Below are 19,671 nucleotides of genomic sequence, written 5' to 3' on the forward strand. Positions count from 1 at the left end.
AACATCTGATTGGCTAATGATTATTAGCAGGTTGATTATAGATAATCACTGCTGATTTTAGTCCCATCAAATTAAATGTGCACAGGTGCCTCCATGCATTTATAGACTGAGGGGTCAAGCTTTACTGGGATTGGGCAGAGGTGACCCTGGATATTTATGCTGCCTTGTATTTGATATCATTAATATTACAAACTTATATAGGCAATCACTCACTAAGAAAATCCAACCGTGTCTGTTGAACATGGCTCTACTGGCAAGTAGTGCAACGACATATTGTGTGCTTTCACCCCCTGCTACCTCAACAGCAGATACAGATGGGTGACAAAAGAAAAACAACATTAACTGTCTTGATGTGTTGGTCCACCACGAGCCGCCAGATCATCTTCAGTGCTTTCTACTGGAAGGATCAACACCACTCATCCAGTAGGCATTCCCTTATTTGGGTCCAAAATCTCCTGTTCAATTGGGGTCAGACCTGCTGACTGTGAGGGCCATATCATATGATTCACATAGTTTCCATGCTCATGAAACCATTCAGCGACACCCAAGTATGTACGCATTGGCATTCTGTTTATCCACTCATTTAATAAGGTATTCTTTCTTTAATTTGTCACCTGTTTATGGCTCAGAAGTGAAACTGTCAAGTAGTGTTGAATTAATTAATTAGGGTTGATTCAATTGGCTGCTGCCTTCTGAAGTTCTAAAGATATATTGACAAAGCAGAGTTGTACTGTATGTTTATATGATATCAATGTCCTATTCAAATTTATGTTGGGGGAGTTTTATAGGTTTGAGTGTTTCTGTAATACCAGCACACTGATGTGAGTCATGCCTCAGTCTAAAGCTTTCCATTTTAGCCAACCACAAGAAATGTAGGTATCAAACACCAAAGGGAAATTCAGTGAGTATGACACAACATTGAGGTTCCCTTGAGCAAGGCACCTAAACCCACTAATGCTGTCCAACAGATAAGGCTGTGGATTTAGTATGGCTTGGCAGCTTCCAGATGGGATTATATTTGTATGAGTATGAGGCAGAGCCTTTCTAAAAAAACAAAACAGTATTTGTGCACAGTGACCCTGCCCTGCATAAATAAAGTTCTATAAAAATATTGCAGCTGACTACCGTATATCTGACAGATTAAATAATCATATAGACCAGCTGGTATAGTGTTTGGTTGCACTGGAAACATCTGAACTATACAGTTGCCTATTTCTTTTCTAGACTGCAGCATATTCAAATAAAGAATGCCATAGGGTCCACATCTGTGTTTATCTCCTCAGCTCAGGATGGTCTGCACTCCAAGTCCAGCACAATATGGTGAACATGAGGTGCATATGACTTCACATGTTCTATGTGCTGTTTTTTTGTTATCCACCGTGCACCAGTGATGTCTTTTAAAAGAGAAGCAATGCGGTTTGCTGTGTCATCAGCCCAGGCCTGCCACACCTCTCTGTCAGCTTTCTTCCCAGAAACCCTCTGGGTGGCATCATTGATTGCTGGGATGGCTGCAGTGTTCGGTAACACTGAGGTAACGTTCTGGTGAATGTGCAAAATTCCACCAGTTGTTCTCTTCAGCAGGCGACAGGCAACAGGCCAGCCGTCCTCAGAGCTCGGTATGAGACCCAGGTTCACTCGGTCAGCAATGTCACACAGCCGGAGCTAAAAAATAAATAAAATAAAAAACTCTTTAATAATGTTAACTAAATTATTTCCCCAAAAATGGGTATAACTTATTTAGTTATTCTTGTAATAGAGCGGATTCGATTTTGCACAAAATATCTAGGAGCACATGCTTTTTACATAGAACAGATTGAGGCCATGACTTAGTGATTTCACCTGTGAAATATTTGGCATTCTGGAGGAGATGCAGATTAAAAGATGGCCAAGATGGGTTTAAAAAAAACAAAAACAAAAAAAATTGTAAAGTGCAAAATGATACAATACATAATATTAGGATGTCTTGTAGTAAAGAGCAATTAAAATAGCTTTAAAGCTTCGCTTGGAATAAGTAAGGTACAAGTTGTTGCTGTCCAACTTTCTAATAGTTAATAGTTATAGCATAAAATATCAAAAGTGTCAAAAATTTCAGAAATCTTGAAAAACCCGTGGTTTTGTTTTGGGTTGATCTAGAGTTCAAGTTTCATAACATAAAATCTAATTTTAAAGGGTTGTGAAAAGTGCAGGCTCCTGGCAAAGGTTAGAACTGAGAGATATAGTTGAAATCAGTTTAGTATAAAAATAACATAGAAAGAAACAAAACTGTTCAATTATATCACACTGAGTTGCAAGGTAATAAGTGTGATGTCAAAAATATAACATTGCATATATAATTGTGTTATTGTTTTGAAATAAAATTAGCTTATCAATTTAAATGAAAAAAATATGTACTGCAATATCACATTATCATTGTATCATCACAATATATTTCCACTGAAAAATATATAACATACAGTGATAGACACAATGGAATAGTTGAGTGTCACCCCCAGAAATAGCCTGAATTCTAAAATGATTTAATTGAAAGACAACACAGAAATGTGAACTAGTACTACCACTAGAGGGCGTACGTCAACACTTTCATCCCTGTGGTGAAGTACAATTAAGACAGAGCTAATACTGTAACTTCACAAAGCAGTATGGGATGCGTATGAAAACACGTTACTTGTCGGTTGTCTCCCTGGTGAACAGTGCAGCGGTCAGACACCCCGTTGGCCACAAGGTTTTTCTGTAACGTTTCAACTGCATCAGGGTTCCACTCACAGGCGTGAAGATGACTGGCCCCCGCATGGACCAGATATGGGAGAGTGAAGTATCCAATACCTGACACAAGATACAGTTGTGATAGTTAATAATTCAAATTGTGTTAAATTACTACTCAAGTGTACAATGGTTGGACACAATTGAAGTAATTTTTTTTTTCTGGGTAGGCATTACACCTAAACCTGGACTTAAATACACAATGCATCCTCAGTATGGATTGTATGATATAGGACATGTGTTTTATTGTATCCCTTTTAGTGATGCTTAAGGAAAACATAATTATACTATATTAATATTTCTTAATCAATGTAAAAACATGTCACATTGACACAGTTCTCCCACCTGCATACAAATCCACCACAGTCTCCCCTCTGCAGTCAAATCCAGCCACCCGCAGCTTCTCTGTTATGTTTCCAGCTGAGAACATGCATTGGGTTATATCAAACTCATACCTGAAACAAAGATGAAGATATAAGTTCAGACATGTTTTAGTCATTGTCAAAGTTTTTCATTCATGTCCCCAAGACCTTCTTAGTGAGCAAATCAACAGCAAATGAATATCTGATTAGGATTGAGACTTACTTAATCCGATTGTCCACATGTTTGACCCAGCTGTGCTCTCCTAACAGCATGGTCACCACGGGAGACCTAAATCCATCCCTGGATATTTGACTCATCTTTGCCAGCCGCGTTGCCCCCAGTCCTTTGGCCACTGCACTCCATAGCTGTGGACCTACAAAAGTAAAAAGAAATCTATAAATGTCCTCATTAATTATTTTATACACATAGTAATAAAGAAAAGCGTGGGTAAGTTTGAGAACAGTACCCATTTTCTTCCATAATGGCAGAGAAAAGCAGTTGTCTCCCAACAGGAATAGGTCTTCATGCCTCTGGAAGCTGCGAGGGAGATCCCCCCTCAGCTCCTCTGTCCATCTTTCACCATGAGATTCCAACAGCTCCTGGAGGATTTGCTCCAGTTTATTACCACTTGTTCTTCCTCTCTTCTTCTTTGACAGAAGAGGAGACTGTGGTAAAAAAACAACAACAGCACAGACAACAGGAGAAACAATACTTTAAAGTTGCACTAAAGTACTGCCTGCTGCTAATAGTGAAGCTTAGCTTTAATTACCTGACTCCTAACTATTTCACAAGCACCGTCTGAAGCCACCATGGTTCTGAGAGATTGCAGATCAAGTTGTGAAAGACAGGATGGTAAAATGGGCAAGAGGACTGTCCCATCTGAGTCTTTCAGTAAACACAAACTCGGATCAAGAGCCCCTTTGGACTGAAGACATGTCCTGTAAAAAAGACGTTTAACGCGATATAAGATTAAAATTGTTATTAAAATAAGTACAGAAAACACATTTAACTTGGTAATCAAACAATGGTTCTGTCCACATTAGTGTATCTGATTCACATGCTTACTGATTGCTTAGCTTAGGCTATTCACTCACTAACGTTAGATGGCTGATTACCTGAACTGCTGTGCATGACACTGCGACACACGAAGGCAAGGCACACCTTCCATTCGTGAGCAAACATACAAACCCACTGTATTTATGTTTGACGGTTAAAAAGCGCAAACATAAATATCTAATTTATATAAACGGAAATTAGAGATAAACAGTAGGCGAGTATTTTTCCCAGGGATGTAACATAGACAGGGATGTAAGAGAACCAGGAACCAGGATGGTGAAGGCATGTTCCGCTCTACTCTGCCTCTGATTGGCTTTCCCTGAAATGTTTACTCTTACCCTAACCAATCACACTCCGCTTGCTTATGGTGCGTTCTTTTTGTCCACCGAAGTCGTTTTACGAGTTGTTTTCCGGAGTTACGACCCGGAAGTTGCAAAAAGAACGCCCCCGAGGTCGTATTTACGACTCGTCAAGTCGTCTGAACTCAGAGGACCCCGAGCTCACTTTCAAAGATGGCTACGTCGTGCATCACACGTAGTAAACATTGTGGTTATCTACAATTTTAAGCAATTTTGTCTTTTTTACCTAACCAACGAAGGTAACGAGTACTAGCCAATCAGAGGGAGAGTAGGCCGGGTCTACACAACGCATGTTTCTAGTCGGATTGTTATCCAAGACGGACGTTTCAAAATACTAAACTTTATTGCAAACGTTAATTTTACTGTCTATGTTGCAAACACGCCACGGTTTAAGCTTTTCTGCTGCTGAAAAAGAGCAACTTCTTATTAAAAGATGATGGATACGTCTTTATATATTTATTATATAAATATTTATTTATAAATTTATATAGTTTCATAGAGAACGACAGCTAACATTATTGTAATAGAAGCAATACATCATTAACGTTAGCAGTTTGGATAAGTTGCTCGTCGATGTCGATAGATGGAGACAAACGGCTCCAAACACAGGAGGGTGAGTTAAAGCTGCAGTGGATAGAATGCAAAAAAACGCCAGAATTTGAGTGATACCTCTTTCTACAGCTCTCCCTTTCCCCTCTTTATCGCACGGACAATGCATGCGCAGAAAACCTCTCGCTTTTTCTGCAGTGACCTGTGATTGGCCAACGTCATGGGTTACATTTTCTAAAGCCTGAAAACAGAGCCATGAGCTATTGTTTTCTCTCAGACCACTTGAATTAAAATATGATGAAAGATTATTATGGAATTTTCGTCCGCTGACGCCACAAAAAAAAAAGCCTACCTAACATGGGCTAGCTAAATTAATGTTGCACGCCTGTGAGAAAAAGTAATCCTTGCCCATGTAGCTAGATGTATCAGTTTCGTGACTAAATAAAGCCGAACAAGCTGTCTATATATGAATAATTTTACATGAGCATGTAAGGTACAAGAAAACATTTTGAGGAAGAACATTTATTTATTTATTTCGGGATTTTCTACTATTATATTAAAATCATTACCAGATCACTATGCTGTTCTCTTTTTTGTTCCAGAAATTTCATTAAAGGGTCAGTCTAGCAATTTGGTATTGCAGATTTCAAAAAGTAGTAATAATCGATAAAACAGAGTCCAATCCTGATTTAGAAAATGCTGGATTAGATCAAATACGTCAACTTTTCTTAGTGAGATTTCATGATGATTGGTGGTTTCATAGAGAGCCGAAGTCACGCCCTTCTACTTCCGGCCAATGGGATCTATCTTTAGAAAAAATATGAACTAGAGTCAATGGAGAGATAATAATTATTTTTTGATCCCGTTTGAATTGAGCCATGGATTACAAATATGATGTTCGTCAATTTAAAACATTATTTTTCAACCGAAGAAATTCTCAGTTTATTGTTAAAGCGTTGAAGTATAAGACTGTGAAAATACGTAATTAGAAAGACTACAAACTTCATGGATGACGTCTCGCTGAAGCTACGATGTCTCTCTGTATCGTACCAGGGATGTAACGTTACTCTAATGAGCAGAGGATCTCGCTTGTTCTTTTGCTTATCTGCTGAGAACACTTTAAAACACAGCAGTTAAGATAACGTTACATGTGTTGTGGAACAGAGCTAAGCTAGCTAGCTAGCTAGCAAGCAGAGCATCAAGCTAGGTGAGGTAGGTTGTGTGAGACGGGAGATGTAGTCCACTGAGCGGTTTCACACAAAACTAAGTGGTCATATGACAAACCTACGGCTAACTGAGACTTTCTTCGGTTGAAAAATTATCTTTTGAATTGACGAACATCATATTTGTAATCCATGGCTCAATTCAAACGGGATCAAAAAATAATTTGCTTCTCCCCGTTCACTACCGCTCATATTTTTTCTGAGTTTAGGTCCCATGAGGTCCACCGGAAGGGGCGGGACTTCGGCTCTCTATAGTGATAAACCCATTATGCTAGACTAGTAGACTTGTTGATGTTCTATGTGATACTAGATGCAGTTTTGTCTCAGCATTTCCTGTTTTAATCGGTCTTCTTCTTAGAATGAATGAATGAATTGATTGACTCTGGACTACACTATGATTTTTTTGTAATATGTGTTAGTTTGTATTGTAGAGGTGGTATTGGTATGTATTTCAAATCAAGCCATTTTTGGGGATACAGCTATTTATCTATCTGCTTTTTAACACATTAGATCAGTCATTCCCTTACACTTTCTGCTTGCAGTAAGATCTAACTACCCCATCCTCCCTGATGTCTTCTTATGTAATGAAAGGTGGCACCATCATGAGTAAATTTGAGTTTGCAGGTTGGAACATCTGACAGGTTTTGTATTAATAATTTCTTCCTCTGGAGAAGTTGTAAAACAGCAGGGATACTGACTGATGGAAACCTATTTCATACAGTCCAAGATGGAGGCGTACAGTAGTCTAGCTTTTCTACCTCTGGTCCTTACCTTCAGGGCAGACCGAGAGTGAAGGATGTTTGGTTCACTCTCCGGGTCGTTTATGGTACAGCCCTCCCCTGTGCGTCTGATAAAGTGCCATCTTCTTGCTTCCATGTATAGCAACAAGGAGGCTATAATGGCTGTATGACTGAGCTGAGCCAATATTGAATGTCATAATATCCCTTTTAATGTCTTTACCCAAAGAGACTTAGCAGGGGCTTTTATACAGCTTGTGTGGTCAGAATGTAATTAATATTACTAGCCATGAACACACACATATATATATATATATATATATATATATATATATAGAGAGAGAGAGAGAGAGAGAGAGAAGCAGTTGTTGACTGCAGTGTGGCTTCTGAATGAGACCCAACACAAAGGACTTACTGTTTAAGAATATATATCATTAATACAAGATCAATAGTTATAACCTTCTGTTAAGTTATTATATCAACTTGAAAATATTTATTAACTGGATACTTTTGACAAACCTCCCACATTTCTATTAAAAGGGCTTTGTGTCAATTTTAGGCGAAATTAAGTTGTAACCCAAGACTTTCTTGACCTGGGCTTGTTACAAATGCAACATTTCATAATGTTATCATCATTAATAATATATAATAATATATATACAATATAAAAAACACCAGTCATTTATTGATTATAGTCTTCTATTTGTAAATACTGATATCCACACCTGATCAAATGTCTCCTTTAATTTTACTGCACGTTTTGCTTCTTACCATGACCACATTACAGCGACCAACATCTGTTCAACAACAAAAGTACTCAGTAAAAATATTCTGCAATTTATATCCAAATAAAAAAAAGACACAGATGTGGGGAAAGGAATCTGTGGTGTTTTATTTTCACTTTAATGTTTTATTCACGTTTTCACCTGTAGATGCCATTTGTTTCACACAGGAAAACTAGTTTCAAACAATTCAGAAGTAAAATGTCATTTTAGCATGAGTTCACTCACTATGTTTTAGAATCAGAATTAGCTCTTATTTGTTAACATTATTTATAAGGAATATGAGGAACATTTTGGGGAACTAAAAGGATCTCTGCTGAGATCAGTTAATAAATCAGGAGCAAAAGTACTCACTCCTCTGTTATGTTTTCAAAATATATTTTTACATACTTAAAAAATATACAATTCACCACGAGATATTCAAAACAAAGAATACAGTTTAAATAAAGTTGGATATTGGATATGAAAAACAATAAATTGATTAACTTGATAAACACAAGATATATGTTATGAATGGCATTGAAAAAGTGAACATCTCTTTATTTCCATAGCGGCTTTAGTGGAAAGTGATTTTCTCTGAGGATCTCTGCAGTGTTTCTCCCTGCTCTCTGGAACCTTTAAAGGCAGTTACACACCAACCAGACGGCCGACCTTCGGCAGAAAAGGCAGTTGGGCTGATCAGTCTCCCCGAGTTGGTCCAAAAAGTGCCTCAGAACACACCGAAGAGACGAGATGTAATACGTCTCCATAACAGCAGGCGGCGCTAATCTGTATTGTTGCCCAAAAAATGAAAACCGGCTGAATGAAGGCCGATGGCCCCTCAGACGGATGGGAACACGGAACAGACTCGAGTCACCGACCTCGCCAGACTGTCCAACGGCCGATTATTGGGTTAACCCGACGGCCGACCTTCGGCAGAAAAGCCTCCCTGAGTTGGTCAAAAAAGTGCCTTGGAACACAGCGAAGTGACGCCGACTTGAGCGTATGTTCTGCGCGTGCGCGAGACGTAATACGTCTCCATAACAGCAGGCGGCACTAATCTGTATTGTCACCAAAAAAATTAAAACCAGCAGCTGACTGAACGAACGTCACGTGGGTCTGGCTGCTCCAGGATTTTACAACGGAGCATAATGGCGGCTCGTTCAGAATACAATCTCATATTTTACGAACCTGAATAACCGAAACGTGTTTCTGAAAACATTTTAAGCGAGAAATAGGCCATGCAGTTGCTGAATCTGTCTTCATTTCAGATCAACAAAGGTCAGTTTAAAAGATTTTTGTCAGATTTTGAGAGGCATTATTCAGGCTCATCCCACTCGTCATTTCCAGGTTAGCGCTTCACCAATCAGATTGGCCATTGAGTCCAACTGCCCGCCTTCCGATTCAACATGTCAAATCGGCCCAAATGAAGGCCGACGGCTCCTCCAACGGACGACGGCACGGAACACACCGAACAGACTCGAGTCACTGACCTCGCCAGACTGTCTGATGGCCGATAATCGGGTTGGTGTGTCAGGGCCTTTAAACAACACATGGAGCAACACTAATTAATTAGAGCAACTGGTGGCTACTGCTAATTATCTTCATGAATACGCTCCTTCACAGTCTCCTCCCTTGGGTAATTCTACACGCGAGCAATACAGCATATTAATGTGATCTAAATAGGACCTTCAGCTGTGTCCTTTGTTCCTTTTTGTTTTACCTGTCCTGCCCCTTTAAGATTAGACATTCAATCTAGGCGTGTTTCCTGCTGCCATTGACTAAAACCGAGAGCTGGCATCCTGCGGGGGGAAAGCATTAAACAGCTTTACACTTTTGCGTCCATACAGGCGGTTATTTCTTATTTCTAAAGGATTTTTTTTACATTTTATACCTGAAGACATACTGATCATATGAACTAATGTCTGTGAACGCCTGTACGATCATTTATGATTTATGGAGATGATATAAATGTGAATCGGTCAAGGTCCGCGCTCCCAATGCAACAGCCACGGCTGGATTTTCAAGCTTCTAGTGGGAAACATCTGCCGCAAGCATTTGGATGAATTTCTAATATTTGTTTTTAATTTAATATTGGCTGGTGAGATGATTGCGATTGTCGGTGTTTGAGCAGCGTGGGAGCCTCACTGTGGGAATGACATGCTGCAGTAAAGACGGGAAACTGGAAATAATGGATTAGACCACAATGGATTGATGTGACTGCGACACTTTAAACGAAAAAAAAAAAGCTTTACAATCTTCGCATTGTGCTGAAATCTTTAATATGACTCAGTAAGTCGTTTGTTTTTTTGCCAGTGGACTGTGTCACATTGACTGAACAGTATTTGTGAAACCCATCCGCTTATTATCTGAACCGTTTCACAGTATAATAGCTGACATTAACCCAAAGAAGGACTGAGGACCGATCTGAAGAGAGGACACCATGTCGGCGGTGATGATAACCCGAAAGGTGCGAAAATGGGAGAAGCTCCCTGGAAAAAACACTTTCTGTTGCGACGGACGGGTGATGATGGCCCGGCAGAAGGGAGTCTTCTACCTGACCCTGTTCCTCATCGTCGGGACCTGCTCCCTCTTCTTTGCTTTCGAGTAAGTCCATTTCCTGTCTCTGCCTCCTAATGAAACGATAAATTCTGATTTGCTCAAGGAAGTGCTCACAAGTCATTTTAAGGCTCTTGTGCCTCTTCCTAATCTCCAAATTTCCAATATTTCTATAGTAGGCTAGCTGACCGTATGTTCTACTGAGTAGCCTAACCTTATCCAACATTGTCCAACTTTAATGCTGCAACAATTTGTCAATTAGTCGATACGTTGATCGACAGAAAATGAATTGGCAGATATATATATATTATATTATATGATATGATATGATATCTAAATACTCCTTTCCAGGTTTTCAAGTGTGAATATTTTATGGTTTCCTTTGTCCTCTATGATCATAAAACAAATATCCTTTGGGTTTTTGACAAAATAAAGCATCTGAAGATTCCACCTTTGGGCTCTGGGAGCTAGTGACATATTTTTTTGGGATTTTATAGTCCAAAGGTTAATTGTTTAATCAAGGGAATGTAGGATTAATCATGTTATTGTCAGAGCTGCAACTAACTATTATTTTTTTATTATTATTATTTGATCTTTGCTCAATTAATCAACTAATTTTGTCAATGAAATGCCATAAACTGTACTTACCCAGAACACAAGGTGATGCATTGAAATTACTTACTCATCCAAATATCTTCAGGTTACTTACAGTACTATTGTATATGACAAAGAAAATGGTAAAATCCTCACATTTAAATAAGCTTGTACCAGCAAACATTTGGTATTTTTGCATGAAAAAAAATCTGAAATAATTCTTCAGTTATCTAAATAGTTGGTTATAGTTTTTCCAACTCCAACTTTTAGTCTCATCTCAACCATTTCTATTATATATATATCTATAATAAAGCCTATATTTGATAGACAATCGTTTTATATGAGTATTGGACATTTGTAAGCCGATCTCTAGCCCCCTGTAAGGCCTTCATTTGTAAGAATTTCTGTTTTGATAAGCTCCCAGATCCACTGTGGATCCACGTTGCTCAGCAATTCAATCACTGACAGGAAGAAGGTTTATGATTGACCACATACTGAGGTGTTAAATATTTAATAGCCCTAGCTGTCCAGCTTTTCCTCTGGTTTAAGAAAGGAAAGCTGACTTTTTTTTGTTGTCTCAGCTGTTCTGTCTCAAACCACTACTCGCACAAATCCAGTGGACTCATTAGTGCTCTAAACACTGGCTTGGATGCAGCATGTGAACCCAAATCTTGTCAGCTAAAGCTGTACAGAGGATTGTTTTTAAAATGAAGAACATAAGTTTGAATGATGATTGTAAAGCAGCACTGCTTCTCATTTAGATTGCATTCTGTTTTTGTCCCGCTTGTTTCCTCTTTCATCTCTCTTTTATTGACAGTTTTTAAACTGAAAAATCAGGCTCAATGATTTAGCACAAAATCCTGCTCTGTAACACAGTAACCCTTCTTGACTGTGGGCGTGTATGCAGCTACCAGGCCAAATGGATTTCGAGCATAGCAGATAAGAGAAGTAGCTGCTCTCACATAGTGCCAGGCCCTTCCCATCTCTATCGGCTCTGCACTTTAATGGCCTCCTGCTTTCCTTTTGAGTCCGGACAGAAGGAGCTGTTTTCCGGTTTGGAGCAAAAAGAGAGAGATGATACTTCTCACACCGAACATCCAGAGCCTAGAGGAGGCATTGTGGTGACTAATGGCTGTAGGGTTGTTAGCATGCTATGTTCATATTACAGTTGAACATAATTATCTCTCATGGGGGGGATGGATAATAACACAGAGATTGGACCCAGACAACATGGGGGTAATTTTCCAACTCGCCATTAGACGGCATGTTGATAAGTATCTGATTTAAACCTCTGACCGAGTAATAGCCTTCTGCAAAAAGACTCTGAGGTTTAATGCATTCAGGAGCTGCCCATTTGCAACTACTTTTAATAGAAGCATTAAAACTACAAGACCAGTCTTTTAGTATGAATGTTGTAGAGTGGATTCAGCTAGTATTAGTTCTGCAATCTGCTGATTAATCTGCTGATTCTCATTAGATTCATTGTTGTTTTTTCAATACAGAAAATAGTTAAAAATGGCCATTCTGACTTTTTACCTAGCGCAACCATCAGGTCGAAATTGTTATTGTGCACTACTTTGGTTTATGGTTAAATACCTGCAAACCTAATGACATTTCCATCACTTTGTACTTTGTGTTAAGTGCTAATGAGCAAATGTTAGCATGCTGCAGCATGACCGTAGGCGCACAGTATTGTTAGTTGGTTGTTTTGTCAGTGAACAACAGAGTGGATTTTTTTCACTCATCTTGTGCCAAAGATGAGTGAAACAATGAATCGGTTATCAAAATATTAAGCAAACATTAAATTGAGTTATCAACTAATAACCGCTACAGCTAATATGATTTATAATCTCGTCACTGTTCCAAAACACCACACAGTGGCCATAATTCATGAAAAACTCAATTTGTAAAAGGCTTGGCATTGACTAAAAATGACACTGCATCATTATAATCTAATTTTAAGAAACAAAGCTTTTTGTGTCTGCTAATTCTGGTGCATTTAGCTGTAGTTCATCATTCTGTTATCACATACTCTGTCGCTGTAGCGTGGGTTTCTTGTTCTGGAGGATTCGTTCCTCACATGCAGGCTTGAGGTTGAGCTGTGAGCTGCACCGGGGCATTGATGGGAGAACAGAGAGAGCCGTTTCCTGGCGTGGGCTGGCTCACATCCAACACCAGCTGAGCAGACATCTCACTTTTATCACCAGCCATCGGCACCCTGTAAAGGGAGACCTCTCTGTGCTTTAATTTGTGCTAAATTGCGGAAACGAGCAGCCGAATACACAAATGGAAAGACCCATTAGGAACAACTAAACAAATTGTTCAGTGAAGAGGTGGGACCGGCCTGTTTTTCCCTTTTACAGGCGGAATCAATTTTAGGACCGTGTTTCCTTACCCTGTTGGTTTTCTGCCATTTAGTATCCACTGATCTCATTTTAAAATGGGATTTAACATATTTATATTTGACCTATATGCTGTATAAAAGCCTTTAGAAACACTTATATATCCACAAAAGGCTTCCTCACAGTTGGATACTCGCTGGTTTGGTTCCCATTTGCACGTTTGTTTAATCTGAAGGTAGTGTGCGTGTGTGCATGCATGCATATGTGCATGTGGATAACCACCGATGGAGCTTGGATGAAGTAACGAGAAACTGGAACACAAGGACAGTGTGTCATCTGTCTGTCCACCCCAGGACGCTGAGCTACGAGGCCAGAGAAGCATATGTGCATGTAACGAGACTGATCATTTCTCTGTGTGTGTGTGTGTGTGTGTGTGTGTGTGTGTGTGTGTGTGTGTGTGTGTGTGTGTGTGTGTGTGTGTGTGTGTGTGTGTGTGTGTGTGTGTGTGTGTGTGTGTGTGTGTGTGTGTGTGTGTGTGTGTGTGTGTGTGTGTGTGTGTGTGTGTGTGTGTGTGTGCTCCTTATCTACATCCTTACATATGCTGCGTTCAGTGTGTCCATCTGACTACCCGTGTCCAGCTGACCACTCCTCTAGTCAGCTTTATAAAATGTGACTATGTATTGAGGAGAAGTGCAGAGCAAGCGGCTGCAGTCAGAGGATATCTTGTAACCGACCCCTGAGCCTCCCTCGGCATCTAACCCCACCCTGTCTCCCTGATAGCCAATCAGAAAGCGGATGCCGGCCCTGGCTAAATGAGCAATAACATGATTTATGCCCTATTCAGAGTACATGCACCATTTACAGTAACTGTGATCTACAGGCTTTGTTCTCTTGATGCTTCTCTGGCAGGAGGAGAGGAGGTGGCTTTTCTGGGGAGGGCAAAGTGATAGTTTTGCCCAGATCCTGTGCCATACAGGGAGGCATACTTTACACGTTTCCTCACTTTGTCTTCATCTATTTGGCTTGAAATGGATCCTCTCCTAGAAGAAATGTATAGAGGTGCAGGTCTCTTTAGTCATGTTGACTCACTAGTATTGTTTTTCATGTAGCTGAAATTAAATCATCAGATTTATAATTATTCTTCATTTAATTTATTAAATATTATGTGATTAAATATGACTGTAATCCTAGCTTTAATCCCGGACCATGACCCTGGCTCTCATGTTTCATCTCTCTCATATGGTATTTAAGTATTGCATAACAAGGAAGACTGATTTAAATTGGACAGCAGATTGCTGAAGATGAAATCCCCCTCTTCTCAAAATATTGACCAAGTTGGGTAATGAAGTGGGTTTCTGTATGTTTGTGGAAAAGGAGGAAGAGGGCAAGTACAGTGTGTAAGCTTTGTTAGTTTTTTTCAGCAGTGCCTTTGCAACAGGCAGAGTCACAGTCTACAGATGTTTATATGACAGAGGGCTGTTAACTGAGGCCCACTGTGGATCTGCCTGCACAGAATGTGCATAATTCATGTACAGTATGATTCATTTAGATCTGCAACAGCTTACAACTGTTAAGTATTAATAAAGGAAGGGCTTGAAATGTTCAACAAAGAAAAATGTCATGAGGCATGACATGGTGACGTATTAATCCTGGGTTCAGTGGTTTCATTGCTGAGAAGCTAAAGTGATTTTAATTCAGCGATATCCCTACTTTAGAAGCTTCTCATCTTTGAGCTTTTGTGTCATCCTGAGTTTAAAAGGGAAAATCCTCTGGATCAAAGTGTACAGTAGACCCACCCTAATGCATCTAATCCACCCTCTCAATACACACACACACACACACACACACACACACACACACACACACACACACACACACACACACACACACACACACACACACACACACACACACACACACACACACACACACACACACACACACACACATGAAAATGAACTTCACACTTTCTATGCAGAATCAGCAGTAGTGTATGTAAAGTTTATCTATCTCTTATGTAACCCTGACATTTTGACATCACAGCATTTAATCAGACTTCGCACAGCTCCCTCTGGAGCCTCAATAGGTGTTAGACAACTGTTTTTCCCATATGCAGTAGTTCTCCCCAACACCTGTAAACAGAGTTCCCTTTTAAGGTGGCGTCTGTGATTCTGGGCAAAGGTTGTTGATTTGAATTCAATACCCAAACAAATACATCCCTCCCGCCAGATCGTTAGCATGTGCCAGATTTACCATTCCTCTTGCTCCCACTGCCTTTCTCTTTATACATCCATGGCTTTTGCCCTGTCATGTGTACGAGCGCAGTGTTGTGTGGCTCAGTCTGAGCCACTTTGTTTCTCATTATAGAGCCAGTGCTGTGTATGAACTCTGAGCATACACAGAATGGACAGCTAGAGGTCTGAAGCGATATTCACTTAATTTAACAAAAGGTGTATTGGAAGTGAATCACAAGTAGCATTTTCACGTTTTAGCTGGCTGGTGAACTTGAGTACTGTACTTAAGTAAATGTATTTAGTTACTTTACACCACAGGGACTAGTTTACAGTGAGCCTCAAAGGAGAGGCAGAAAGAGAGGGAATATCTAAGTGGCATGTGAGTGTCAGTTGGCGGTCTGATTGCCTCACAGATGAAAACTTTTTCCCTATTTGGATACAGGGCCTGATTAAGTCCAGTTTTTTTTTCTCCTGCTGCCTCTGTGGTAACTGATGAACACACAGCGTCACTGTGCCAGTACCACCCTGCTCCTCAACAGCAGAGGAAATGGTCACATCCAGGAAGGACGTGGAGAGCTTGATGGGAAGCGATGATTGAGTGTGCCTCCAATACATACCAGTCATCTTTATGGAAATTAAAAAATTACACTTCATCGGCAGGCTGCCTCTCTTCAGTCTGAATCCACTGGCTCTGCTCTAACAAATGGGCCAAACATACTTCACAGGCCTGATCCAGTGGAAACTTCTATTGATTTGATCTCTGCTCCTAATTTCCATTAGTGTGAAAGGAGGCTCTGCAGGGAAACTGCTCAGACCTGTGTGTGTGTGTGTGTGTGTGTGTGTGTGTGTGTGTGTGTGTGTGTGTGTGTGTGTGTGTGTGTGTGTGTGTGTGTGTGTGTGTGTGTGTGTGTGTGTGTGTGTGTGTGTGTGTGTGTGTGTGTTGCACAGGTATGCTGACATACCTGCATGGTGTGTCTACATGAACAGGTGTGACTAATCAGGTGGACTTTGTTCTCTGTTATGTTGTGCTGACTGGCAGTTGGTGTGTGTAAGTATGAATAAAATGTAGATGATTGTTGTCAGGGTCCAAAAGTCAAAGATAATCATCTTAAAATTATATAAAACAAAGAAAAGTAGCTCAGTCACTTTTTAGAATGTGGATCACCAATAGTTCCTGATTCAATTAGATGACCAGTTGCCTCAGCTCTTATTATAGGATGTCAGATGTACAGATTGATTGATTGATTAATTGATTTTATTTGCCCATTTTATTATAAAATACGATACAACTATGCACCATACATTAAAAACAACATAACACAATAAAGCCCTGAGGCTTATTTCTATTGTGGTCCCTTAAGCACAGCACAGTCCATAAGTATTTGGACAGATACACCTCTTTTATGTTGTGTTGATTCTGTACTCAAGCACATTGGTATTGAAATGGCTATAAGAGTAAAGTGCAAGTCTTAGCAAACAAATCCCAACTAAACCAGAGACAGTCGCACTAATAACAACATAATCATGCATTAGTGCTTTTGGACACCAAGAATAAGTTATAGGTCATACTCACTTATATTACTATCTGCTGTGTTTTGGCTGATATCTGATAGCCTGTCTATATGTTCCACACAAATAAACCTTTTGTACAAATTTTGTGTAGAAAAATACTTGAGAAATCCTCATTACTTACACTTAGAGCTACTCCTAATGATTATTTCTTTATTTATTAATTTGCTGATTGAGTAATCAATTAATCATTTGGTCTGTAAAATGTCAGGAAATAGTGAATACTACCTAAGGTGATGTCTCCATAGGTCTTGTTTTGTCCAAAAACCACAAACCTTTTCAGTTTATTAACATTTAAGACAAAGGAAAGCAGCAATTTCTTACATTTGAGATGCTGGAAATCATTGCTTGAAAAATTACATGAACAAGCAATCAATTATCAAAAAAGCTGCATATTTGTTTTGTCAATCCACTAATTGATTAATCGAAAAATGTTATGTATGTACAATCTACTTCAACAAAAGAGAATAATATGTAAATGTAATGTAGCCTTATGAAATAACTGTTTCTTTATAGAAGAGTTTTGAAAATGTTTGAGTTTCAAGGATCCAAACTTCCATCTTTTAATCAAATACTGTATGTGTGTCAGCTGTGTATTCAGGCTTTATGCAAGACATGCAGTACAAACTTTAGTCTTGTACAGGATATGGAACAATACCTTGCTATCCTGTAGTGCAACATTAGTGTTGTATTTTGAATATATGATCCCAGCCACTTGGGAGGCAGATGAGGCCGCACATTTTAACTATTAATAACTTCATGCAGAAGCCTTTGCTGCTGCTCTGTTCTGTCGCAGCACTTTGCACTGCAGCTCGCATCTGTTATCGCTCTGAGCAGCAGACCTTCTCGGTGGAGCCCTGCTGGCTCTAATCTCCGAGGCCTGGCAAACGGACTTATGCTAATGTTTCTCCACTCTAACTGCAGAAGGTGAGGGTGGGTGTTGCATGGTGTTGTTGTTTATTCACGGCCATGACTTCATCCAGAGAAAGGGCTGCCCGCTCGCATGGTTCATGACCTTCTGCTCAGAACACCAGTTCAGAATATGTACAGTGTAGTGTCATGCCCTTTCTGCACATGCTCTTTTTGAAAGGGCTCTCCCACTTCTGTTAAGGTCTGCAATGTGTAGCTGTGATGCAAAACTATAACATATTGTAATTCAAAGTATTTATTTTGGCATATAATTTAAGGCTGCAACTAACAATTCAATTCATTTTGCAATTATTAATCATTTTGTCTATAAAATGTCAGAAATGTTTGAAAAATGTCCATCACATTTCCCAAGTGTTCATCGAACAGTAAAAACAGTAAAAATATAATTGTATGTTAACAATGATACAAAACAAAAAAACAGCAAATACTCACATTGAAGAAGCTGGATTTAGAAAAAAAATATGTAAATAATGAATCAGTTATGGAAATAATTGCTGATTAAAAGTCTGGTGACTCACCGTAGCAGCTCTAATCATGACAAAGCAAGGCACAAAAGTTTTTCCCTTACAATTTTGTTATGAGGCTAAACCTGCAGACAAAAACTGTGGCTTGTGCTTTTAGACTGCATTATCTTATGTTCTTTGTTTTCCTACAGATGTCCATACCTGGCTGTCCATCTGTCTCCTGCCATCCCAGTTTTCGCTGCTCTGCTCTTCCTCTTTGTCATTGCCATGTTGCTGAGGACTAGCTTCAGTGACCCCGGGGTGCTGCCACGGGCTCTTCCAGAGGAAGCCACATTCATCGAGATGGAAATTGGTGAGTTACAGGTTTACAGAAAATGTTTCTTTTTATTTCCAGCGTACTTTTAAGCACTTTTCTCATTTTCTTAACCACCTAAGCTCTTGTCTTCCTGATATTCCCCTAAAAAATCTTTCTCTATAATATTGAATATTCATGACTGAATAATCATTATTAAAGTTAGTAAAACATCTTTACGTATTCTCTATTAATAGTTTAACGTTCAGAAACTCGGTCTGTTTGGCTGTGGTTTGATCAGATTTGATTTACAGTGACCAAACTGTAGGAAGGGAGGTTGGGTTGGAACCGGAGGGTCGCTGGTCCAAGTCCCTGCACGGACCAAAGTCTCGAGTGTGGACTGGTAGCCGGAGAGATGCCAGTTCGTCTCCTGGGCACTGCCAAGGTGCTCTTGAGCAAGGCACAGAACCCCCAATTGCTCGGGGCACCTGTTCAGCAGTCGCAGCTCCCTCACTCTGACATCTCTCCATTTGTGCGTGTATAGGACCTAAGCATGTGTGTGTATTTCAGGCCTGTGTGTAGTGTGTTCTAACAACAGAGTGAAAAAATTGTAATTTCCCCCCTGGGGATCAATAAAGTATAAATTATTTTTATTAACTGTCATCATATTCAGAGTCAGATGTTGAAGAGCACAGAGAACCCCCCACACACACACACACACACAATTATAGAAATCTCTTATGTGAAATATCAAAAACTGTATGTGTACGTAAAAATCTCATCACTCACAGCAAGACAAAGATTAAGAAAATAAGTGTGTGGCTTTTAAAGATCCCCTTAACAAGTTTCCATAAATATTTCCACACAGTGTGGCAGGAT

The 19,671-nt window shown here is 39.6% G+C and overlaps 2 protein-coding genes across 8 annotated transcripts in view; one reads left to right on the forward strand and one right to left on the reverse strand.

The window, feature by feature from the left end:
• Positions 1–565: 565 nt before the first annotated feature.
• trmt12 (tRNA methyltransferase 12 homolog) lies at positions 566–5,304 on the reverse strand. Of its 5 annotated transcripts, none has more exons than XM_039813956.1 (7): positions 5,208–5,304; positions 3,893–4,061; positions 3,590–3,788; positions 3,346–3,496; positions 3,106–3,215; positions 2,666–2,823; positions 566–1,662 (listed from the first exon to the last, which is right to left on the reverse strand). In XM_039813956.1, exons 2-7 carry the CDS (start codon positions 3,932–3,934, stop codon positions 1,285–1,287), a joined length of 1,038 nt encoding a protein of 345 aa, XP_039669890.1. In that variant the 5' UTR covers positions 3,935–4,061; positions 5,208–5,304; the 3' UTR covers positions 566–1,284. The 5 variants fall into 5 exon arrangements, with proteins under 5 accessions (XP_039669890.1, XP_039669887.1, XP_039669889.1 ...); XM_039813953.1 differs by lacking the exon at positions 5,208–5,304 and adding an exon at positions 4,239–4,546 and having other exon boundaries at positions 3,590–3,770; XM_039813955.1 differs by lacking the exon at positions 5,208–5,304 and adding an exon at positions 4,239–4,545 and having other exon boundaries at positions 3,590–3,722.
• zdhhc9 (zinc finger DHHC-type palmitoyltransferase 9) overlaps positions 5,126–19,671 on the forward strand; it is a 32,793-nt gene continuing 18,247 nt past the window's right edge. The window contains exons 1-3 of one of the 3 annotated variants that reach the window (XM_039813958.1): positions 5,126–5,151; positions 10,194–10,415; positions 18,692–18,852. In XM_039813958.1, coding sequence (XP_039669892.1) covers positions 10,252–10,415; positions 18,692–18,852 — 325 coding nt within the window. In that variant the 5' untranslated portion in view covers positions 5,126–5,151; positions 10,194–10,251. Of the gene's footprint in view, positions 5,152–9,578; positions 10,101–10,193; positions 10,416–18,691; positions 18,853–19,671 lie in introns of those variants that run through there. The other 2 variants (XM_039813957.1, XM_039813959.1) reach the window with 2 other exon arrangements.

Source organism: Perca fluviatilis, chromosome 10 (genome assembly GCF_010015445.1).
Source record: "Perca fluviatilis chromosome 10, GENO_Pfluv_1.0, whole genome shotgun sequence".
Taxonomy (NCBI): domain Eukaryota; kingdom Metazoa; phylum Chordata; class Actinopteri; order Perciformes; family Percidae; genus Perca; species Perca fluviatilis.